General features: G+C 32.4%; 1 protein-coding gene across 1 annotated transcript; it reads right to left on the bottom strand.

Moving 5' to 3' along the window:
* Positions 1 to 147: 147 nt before the first annotated feature.
* LOC132722834 (kinesin-like protein KIF24) lies at positions 148 to 10,333 on the bottom strand (the record flags this gene model as incomplete). Its single annotated transcript, XM_060707417.1, has 9 exons — positions 10,127 to 10,333; positions 8,720 to 9,062; positions 7,948 to 8,233; positions 6,867 to 7,072; positions 5,150 to 5,247; positions 3,089 to 3,304; positions 2,466 to 2,553; positions 702 to 823; positions 148 to 154 (listed from the first exon to the last, which is right to left on the bottom strand). Coding segments are annotated over exons 2-9 (1,335 nt in total), but the record flags the coding sequence as incomplete, so codon positions are not given.
* Positions 10,334 to 10,585: the final 252 nt, after the last annotated feature.

Below are 10,585 nucleotides of genomic sequence, written 5' to 3' on the forward strand. Positions count from 1 at the left end.
AAAGTTCCTGACAAGGCTTTTTTTCGCACTTTATAAACAAGGGCCTTAATAAGGCCCTTCACAATTTGCATAAGGCCTCTTCACATTTCTAAAATGCCAGCTTCACAACTGAAAGAAATGCCACTTTCACAACCAAACATTACTTACATTGATGCTGCAAAACAACAAAAATCTTAGTATATTAAGCAGTGTCACCTTTTAATACCCAAAAATATTAGTTATTTACAGCTTGATAAAATAAGAGCTATGTAAACATTTCAAGTAAATGTTGTGTTTCTTGTTTTTTTCAAATAAAGAAAAATGTGGGTTGTAAGTTGACTTTCAAAAGTAGTGTCAATATCACAATTCTCCTTTCATGATTTTAAGGAATATACACAAAAACTTCACATTTTCAAAACTAATCGTGCTTTGCCTTTCACAAATAAAAAATAACACCTTCATATTTTAGGGGGAAAAAGCCCTGCTTTTCAAATATCAAAACAGCTTGGTAAGGCCATGACAGGGGTTGGTCTAAAATCTAAGACAGAAATGCCTAATGCAAGAGTATAAACCAAGGGTGTCAAACAAGCAAAAGAAATTACAATAAAATTTTGCAGGTTTTTACTGTAATACAAGTATGCATCATATATTATCTGGAGCCCTGAATTAACAATACAAGGAAAGTGTATAAACTTTCATCTATAAAAAATTATAAACTTTACCTGCCAAGTCTTTTATCTGCTCTATCCCTTATTTCCATCTGTAATACTGCATGTGACCTTGATGAGTCTGGATTGACTCCTGTAGCTCCTTTACTCCTTACTGAATTACCATACTCTAAAACCTGAATAATCAAATAGTAGAATACATCAATTTTCTAACTTTTTTTAGGGAAGGTGGGGGGCATGCTTCATTCCCCTATTAATACGACTATGTACTAATGAATAACAACCATGACATTTTTTATCTTTCATCCAATCACTCACAGCTTCATCTCTGTTTTGTTGTGGTGCCAAAAAAAACCCCACAGAATATGTGTAACTGACAATGTAATAAAATTCAAATCTGACTTTTCCTTTAGTGTGCAGCCTTTACCAGGGCTTTAGTAATCTAAAAGTCCTTGATATTTCTCATGGGTTGTAGTCTGGGCTAAACCTGTCTAGGTTTTTATAGTGACACTTCCCAGCTCTACTGGTAGAGAAATATTCATTATGCTTTTATAATATAAAAGGCACAAAATGATTCCTTGGTAAACTGTTTTTGTTTTACTGTAAAATCATTTATATCCGTGGGCATGAAATTCCGTGGTTTTATCAAAACGGGCATTTTCATGGGTTCTTAAATTCGTGGATTTTCATTCCTTGTAAACCAAAAAAATAAATAAGTAATGCAAAAATCTTCACTTAATCACCACGCTGTTTTACTTACTGCATGTATATAGCACAGCTCTTGTCAATAAATTTAATCCTTGCCTCTGGTGGCAACACAGTTACTGCAATTAACATGTTTGTGTGACATGATATGCAGTACTATTGGTCACACTGCCCCTATAATTTGCCGATGTAAACATTGCATAAATAATACGACACCTGCCACTTTAAAGACGTTTACACCCTGAATTGGTCTTACCCTTTTTGACAAAAACTACACGCTACATCACATCGACCGTGTAAATGTATATGCATATAAATTAATACGAGTAAATGGCTCAAAACAGTTATTTACATCTAGTAAAAGACTTTTTTGATATTTTCGGAATAGCAGTCATTTCAATGGGTCATTTACAAACTAGTCTTGTTAAAATCCGGCAAAAGAATTTGCAATTCATCTTTTTTAGCAACTGTTTTTTTCTCCTTTTTTTGTATACTTAAATTACAACATCATTTAGATTAACAATTAATAAGTGTAAACTGAGAAGTTTATCGGTGATAATTAATGCACTGGGTTCCCATATTTACTCGATTATGACACGTATTCTGGCTAACACAATCAAGTAGCCTACAACAATCAAGTAGTCCCCCTGATGTTTATATGCGACAGACATTTGTGGCAGCAAATTGAAGACATACAATCGGATTTCTTTCAAATTTTTTAAATATTGCAAAACTAAACTATTTATGGCTTTAATCTGTCACTAAAATGATTTTTTGTATACATTCATACCTCAAAAATCGGCCGGAAAAGCGCCAACGCATGTTGTGATATATGGAACAGAGACATGGTAAGAAGTATTTGTTGAGATAAAATTTTGTCGGGGCTTAAATTCGTGGAATGACCTATCCACGAAAAACCACTAAAATTTGTGCCCCACGAATAATAATGATTTCACAGTATTCATTTGTAGTAGGAAATGACACAAGACATGTAGTTTACATTACTTTCAGGTAACAAATTAATCAATCACATTTTGTCATCATCATGGAATACACTAATACATTTCCCATCATATTTTTGACTGATGTTCATAATAATGCTTGGCTGGTTACCTGCATGAGAGATTGTTCATCAACTGCTTCTGTTTCAGTAAGACCAGTTATACAAACACGCTTGGAACCATCCTCTCTAGCATGTAACCTGTAATGAATAAAAGAAATGTTTAAACCTTCTGATTAACATGTGACGTTTGATTATGAAAATAAAATATGTATCTTAAAAATATCAAAATGAAATCCTGTTAAAGCAGGCACTTGATGACAAATTTTCAGAATTAGTTTGGTTAAAAACCCTAGAGGGGAGGAGTTATGCCCAGAAGAGAATTCCTCAGTATACATTATACATGTATGTGACAAAAACAAAAAACCATAATACTGTATGTGACAAAAACAAAAAAAAATAATTCTGCTAAACGTTAACAAATCACAAACCAAAAATGAAAGATCACAAACCCCTGACAACATGCAAAATGACTCTTAATAATGAGATTTCTGTTACAGTTTCGTTAAAATCCCTAAAGAAATGAAGCATAAGTTGCACACAGAAAACACTGCTAAAAGCTTAGCCGCCTGCACTCAGACATTTATCAATCTATTAACTTCATTTTTCTCGTTAGATTTTTTTTTTCTAAAACAAGCTGTTGTCATAGTAGGAAAGAAAACATTGTCATAATTACCTGTTTCTTTTATTTAGAAGATCAAACAGCTGACCACAGTAGATTTCAAAGAAGCTGACCCAAACTTTAATACCTTCACCATACTGTCCAGACTCTATGATAGAGAATATATCATGTGCTGCCAGCAGATACAGCCCTGGTATCTCTCTGTTACCAATCATAGTGTGAGTCTTCCCAGCTCCTGTCTGACCATATGCAAAACAGGTGGCATTCCCACTGTTTATAAAAATAATCATCACATTAAAAATACATGTGAAGATTAATTAAAATAACATTTGAAATTAGTCAAACAAAATGATGTTTGCCTTTTCTTTCTTAGAAAAAACATGGAATATGCTGAATATGTAAATCAAAAGCTTTGTGCAAGACAATACTCAGAGCTTGATTAAGGAATTAAAGAAGATCTTTGGAAATATCTGGTTGTACACAATGCGTAACTAAATATGGGGAATTGTTAAGTAAAAATCCATGATAGACCTATGTTTTACTGTAATTCAAAAATTGGACAACATGAGGAATAATTTCAAGTTTCAATATAAGTCAAAACAATAGCTCAATGGGTTCTAGTTTTCATGATAACATGAGTCTATCAGATTAAGATATAAACTTTTTTTATTAACTAGAAATGTGTCATCATGCCACGGATGCCCCCGCATGCAGCCAAAATTTCAGATGTTATAATTTTTAGTTCCAAATTTGTTTGCACAAATTATTTTTTTAATTTTAAGTTCAAAGCCCTTAAAACTTTTCAATGTTAACACAAACCATTTCCATACAATGTTCAAGGCACTGAAATTATTCAGTCTTAACCTTTTGAAAATAGCATATTTCATATTTGTAGCCAAAATAATGGCTACATACATTTCCACAAAAGTATGAGTGCTGAAACTGAAAGTTCAAAATTTTTCCAACATTCAAGAAAGATAAGTTTGTCCAAAATCATTGAACCACGACCAAATTCAAACTTAAACTGCTTATTCCTAAGATGTATCTATATTATTTTCAAAGTGAAAGGGACATAACTCTGCCAAAAAATCATTGAACCTTGACCAAATTCCAACTTGACATACCCATTCCTTTGACATATCCATATGTCAAATTTGAGTTGAATATGTAACACTGTTGGGTAGATAATGTATTGATCAGAAACTGTAAATTTCATATTATTTTCAAAGTGAAAGGGGCTTTACTCTGCCAAAAATCATTGAACCATGACCAAATTCGAACTTGGCCTGGGCATTCCAAAAACATATCCATATGTCAAATTTGAGTTGAATGTGTTGTACCGGTGGGGAGATAATAAACAGAAACTGAAAATTTCATATTATTTTCAAAGTGAAAGGTGCATAACTCTGTCAAAAATCATTGAACCATGAACAAATTTGAACTTGACCTGCGCATTCCTTTGACATATCCATATGTCAAGTTTGAGTTGAATGTGTTGTACCGTTGGGGAGATAATGAACGGAAACTGAAAATTTCATAATATTTTCAAAGTGAAAGGGGCATAACTCTGCCAAAAATCATTGAACCATGACCAAATTCAAACTTGACCTGTATTTTATCATGACATATCCAATTGTCAAATTTGAGTTGAATGTGTTGTACCGTTGGGGAGATAATGAACGGAAACTGAAAATTTCATATTATTTTCAAAGTAAAAGGGGCATAACTCTGCCAAAAATGATCGAAACATAACCAAATTCGAACTTGACCTGTATTTTATCATGACATATCCATATGTCAAGTTTGAGTTGAATGTGTTGTACTGTTGGGGAGATAATGAACGGAAACTGAAAATTTCATATTATTTTAAAGTAAAAGGGGCATAACTCTGCCAAAAATCATCGAACCATGACCAAATTCAAACTTGACCTGTATTTTCTCATGACATATCCATATGTCAAATTTGAGTTGAATGTGTGCAACGGTTACTAAGATAATGAACGGAAACTGATGATGACGGAATGACAAAAGGACGGAATGACGAAACAGGGTAACACTATATGCCCCGGCCATTACATGGCGGGGGCATAAAAAAAATAAACTATAGATATTTACCCATCAAATATGCAGCTAATAAGAGGTCTAGCTGCTCGTATATATACATCTTCATTTGTGCATTTCTCTTCAAATACTTCATCAAATATAAATTCATGCTGTAAAAGAAGAGAAAATGTTAGAGCTTTTTCAGTTTCACTAATTGTTAGCTACTGGTCGGGGACCATGAACCGGTCACTTTTTGAACATTTTTCCGTACAGATTTTATAATTTTTAACCTAGAGATAAAAAAAATTGACACAGTTCAGCTAGGTTCTTCTCCTCACTAACAAACTAGTTTGTTTATTTCTGGTTGTATTGACACTTTTATCTGAGACTTGACAAGGAGGGTATCAAAATTACCTAAATTGTCTACACACCATGTGTCCCGACAGATAAATACATGACGTTATTTAATTCAGATAAAAGTTTGGGTGTTTTGATTTTTAACATGATATACAATATTTCAGCAACAAATGCTGAAGTTTTGGATATTCTATTGTTTACTCTGCAAATGATTATATCTGGTATATGAGGTCAGGCCTTGCTTTCTTGACCCCCAAATTTCAACGTCAACATTCTTGAAATAGACATTAAAATATTACCTTTTACGGGGGTTGAAATAAATTCATTACTTAATTTTAGAAGAAACATACATTTATTGTTGATAAAAAAGTGACAGACAACCACTGAACAAAGAAAATACTAAATTAAGCATTTTCAGGGCCATCCGGGTTTGGTGCTTGTCTGGTTTTGGTGGTCCCCAACCAGTACCTTTATTTACATAAAAGTATCACAAAATATACAAATGTAGTAATTTTTCAGACAACAAAAACCTAATATTTACATTTGTCAATGTATTTACTGTGAATGAAAAAGTTTTAAGTGTTTTAGTATAAATAAGGTAAGGTAAAAGGACAGTATAAACCATTAGCTGAAAGCTTACAGTACATAAATAACAGAGGCTGTCATTGATTTTTTTACAGCCAAAAAAGGCTTATTCCTCCAGCACAAAATAGGTATATTTTCCCCTAAAAATGCTATATTTTCCCCTGAAATGACTTGTGTACATTTTCACCAGATTTATGACTTAACACTTAACAGCAGCTGACTTGTATCAGCCAGTAGATAGACTTTATTGACTCAAAACGAAGAAAGCTGTCCCTTTAGATAGCCTCTGCTATGCTATGTACAATGCATGTTAATTAAATTAAAATGAAATTGAAAATTTTATAAAATGTATGGATAATCATAAATTCTATTCTCAACTATTGGAATTTGTTTTCAGGTTTTCTTGCTTTCCGATTTATCGTGCTATATTTACCCCTTCAGAATGTCTCAGGTTGTTTTAAAATTGAAAAAGAAATCACTGTTTCTATACAGCCTAGTCCCTACACAATCAGATTTTACCTAATTTCCACAGTAGTAAAAGCATCAAAGCAAATCTTCCTAAAAATCCACTAAATTTACAGGAATGAATTGTATGTAAGGAAAAGACCTTTAAAATTATAGCATTGTATGCTTTCGGATCTGATCCTTTTTCCTAATTGTATGATGTAAATAATCATTGTATGTAATTTATGTTTTTGTGCAAATGTCTGAAATAAAATATGTTTAAATTAACTAATTAAACTTGATGTCAAAATGATATGTAATAAAGATCCACAAAATGGTCAACAAAATCTCATAACATGTGTAACATAAAGATACAGGTATATATATTCTACATATAAAATACCTGTAGAGTGTATGCTGTGAGATCTACTGCCTGTTTAGGTTCAGATACCACTAATGTTGTTGTACTGGCAGCTTGAATCATGTCCTCTTCACCACTGCGACTTTCTCGCTTACTCAGTGGTCGTTTACGTACACACACTTTTATTTTGTCTTCATGTAAACGTCCACCACCAGGACGTGACTTGGGTCGAGCTCCTGAACTTCCACCTGTCAATTTTAGGTAATTGATAAATGATATATACAATGACTCATGGTGCATTTACTTAAATAATTTGTTCCACCTAATTCATGAAAGGGTGTAAAGCTATAGCTGACAATATACACTACAGAAATATAGAAAACTATACAGCAACTTTTTAAAGTTGTTATGTTCATACTTTGAAATAAGTTTCAGAAAAAAATGTGTCCTGTTTTTTTACATGTAACTTTCATGAATTATAAATGAAAATAATAGTTCTTATCTATTGATGAAATATGTTGTGAAATGATTTCAAACATAATTTGATTATTCAAAAGCTATTTTTGTAGGATTAACAACAATTAAGCAGATAATTTAGCTTAATTGGTAAATTATGAACATTATTCTTTCAATTGAAGTACTTTGGTATGAGTTTAAATCAAAAAGCAAATTAAACGAATAGTTGTAGGGCAAATATAATTATGTTCCATAATGTAGTATTAATGAATTAAGGACATGTTAGATGCTTATCACCTAATAAAATGAATTTACTATGAAATTACTTGTGATTATGGTAGTAAAATGTAAACAAAGTGGTATTCTGACTTCCATACAAAATACTATTTACTACAATTGTACTAATTGCCAAAATGGAAGAGAAAAGATGCCTTCAGTATTGCCAAAAAATAACATTTTGGAAACTGTAACTACATGTTTAAAGTTTTGAAACATAAAATGACAGCATTTTCAGGCTTAATGTGCCTTTAAGAAACAATGATCTTGCTGGTAGGGGGCAAATTTTAGAAACTGAACCCAAATATGATCAGCGCTGTTTGAGTAATTCAAAGTTAATAAAGTATAGAGAATCATTACACTACTGATTACAATTAATGTAAGATCGTACCAGGCACCCCATAATTATATCCAGCACCATATTTAACTTTCTCTACAGGTGTTTTGCGTATTCTTCCAGGTAATTCCTTGACAGATGCTGTCACACTGTGTTTTACAGCTGGTTCATAATCAGCGGGCTCTTCAGAATCATCACCCGATTCTTCCGATGATTCTTCATCATCAATTAGGTCAAGTATCGCAGCTCCAGCACCTGAAAGATGGTGACTGCTGGCATTTGCACGTAGTCTGTCCCGGACACGTACATCATTTGTTGCAGACAATGCACGGCCCCCAACCTGAAATTACAAACATACCAAGTTTTACAATGTATTCTTTAAAAAGGTAGCAATATCATCTACATTGTTGCAATTTTTTGGGTCAAATCTGTCTGTGTATTTCATTACTTATAATTATACTGAACTAAACTTGTTGACTTTCATACATATATGGTATGGTTTGTGATGAAAACAACTGTATTTACAGTACCACCATAAGAAGCTGACATATCGTCCAAATTTTCTTGGTTTTTAGTTCACTTACACTAGCTGACACTACTGTAGTCTTTTCATCCTTAAACCTATGGCAACTTTCTAAGCTTAACAATAATAATTATATGAAGACTGAACACTACTTTGTGCATAATTTTAAGTTTTAGGAAAAGTAAAAATTTACAAGACATCTAACATCCTGGGAGTGATACAGATCATCAACAGTGAAGAATGATTCAAAATCAGCACTATTAGTCAAATAAGAAAATTACTGATTTATTCCAAGAGCATTACCTGTACTGGTCCTTGTGCTGGACTTCTGTTTCTCTTTCTTGGTGACTTGTTCCTTACATTCTGTATTGACCTGTTCACAGGGTGGTGTCCAGATAATATATCCTCCCTATCTGAAACATTATGCACTGCTTTGATAATACTAATCAACTCAACAAGACGTCTCTTATCCTCTGCTGAGGTAATTCCAAATGCTGGATAGTCACTAGCTGTCAGTCGTGTTAAAGCTTCTGATTTGGTGATACCTTGTGCTCGGAATGAAGGGAAGTATCGCTCTAATTTTGCTTCTCGTAAACATTCATACAGTGTACCCATCTCTTTTGTCTACTGTCAAACTTTTTCTTCTCTGAAATAGTAAATAATGACTTAAATAAGACCTACAATGTAACCAAATTGAAGACTTAATTAAAGAATGTAAGACCTAATTAGTAGCTTTATGAGAAGCTAAGACTTGTTTATCACTAGGCCACAAATTTATCCTTTAATTAATGAGTTTGTGGGGCTTAGTCAACAAAGTTTCAAAAATTATGTTTCAGTATACATATTGCTCTTGTAAAGTTAACAAAATTAACATCAGTACCTTCTAAAAATTTTACTTTTCCTCTCAGAATCAAAGAAATTTATTATCCATCTTCACGTGACATAAACAGTGAAAGTGAATAAGCAATTAATTCAATATCATAGAAATCTAAGAAAGAAAACTACTTTACATTTTTGCTACAAATCAATATCACAAAATTATCTATAGAAAATAACAAAAGAAAAAAATTTAAACAGTCAACAGTCAAAATACTTACTGGAACACCTATTAGATTTGAAAATATGTCCTAAAAATAACTAACTGCGTCAATTTCATTTTAAGATTAACACAATTTTTGGACAATCTCCAAACATTTCTTAATCTAACAGCAGCTTGACCCCGATTTAGTTTAGATGAATAAGAATCCTTTATAAATTTTGTCACTGATGTCTGAGACAGAAAAAAAGTTCAGTAATTTGTCCCATCTAATTAGTTTGTATTTTTTGTAATTTCGTAATATGATCAAATATATCTAGAATGAATATTTCAGATCACCTTAGTGTATTGAAAATACATCACACTATTTCCTTTTTCAAGTTCTAACATGAAATGTTTATGTCAGTCCAGAGTACAGCCCCCTTAATTGAGTATAAACATCTAGAATTATATACATATCTCTGTTTTGCTGAGAAAATTAATGATCTCAGCACTTACTTATTACAAATTCTACCATTAAGAGCATTTTATTACAACAGAAAACCTTTTAAAAATTCATTATTGGTTAGCCTAACTTGTGTCAAGCAACATTTTCTACTTTCATTTTGTCTACAATTTAATAATTCATCCTTTCAGAGAATTGTTTGCATTACACTAAAATATACATAACTAACCCAGCATCAAAAAGACTGCAACATCTGTCGTCATATGAAAAGATGATATCTATATGAAATATTGATGAAATCTGTGAACCGTAAAACTATGATTAGGGGACGCCATTTTCAAACGACGCGGTTGGCAAGGAAAATGCCGAGAAATCCGAATGTCCGCATGCAGGCATAAATACACTAAATTAACAAAAAACCAATGCAGACATTATTAGAACTGTTTGAACATGGAATTTTTTCTCCAAAGTCCGAAAATATATTGAATCATTTGTTTTTGATGTAGTGAAGTAGTCGGTCACTTAAGGATCATATTTTCTCCTTGAATTGGCCACTTTGACTAGTTATCGTTTTGGTTACTCATCCCATCTGTATTTCTCATATTTCATGCGTGTCATGATGTTGATAAAGATATCTTTCCACAGTAGAATCTACTTTGCTAAAGGTTTAATTTGAGATACATCGGGG

The sequence above is a fragment of the Ruditapes philippinarum genome, unplaced genomic scaffold, assembly GCF_026571515.1.
Source record: "Ruditapes philippinarum isolate M1 unplaced genomic scaffold, ASM2657151v2 ctg16082_1_1_1_1, whole genome shotgun sequence".
NCBI classification, from domain to species: Eukaryota; Metazoa; Mollusca; class Bivalvia; order Venerida; family Veneridae; genus Ruditapes; species Ruditapes philippinarum.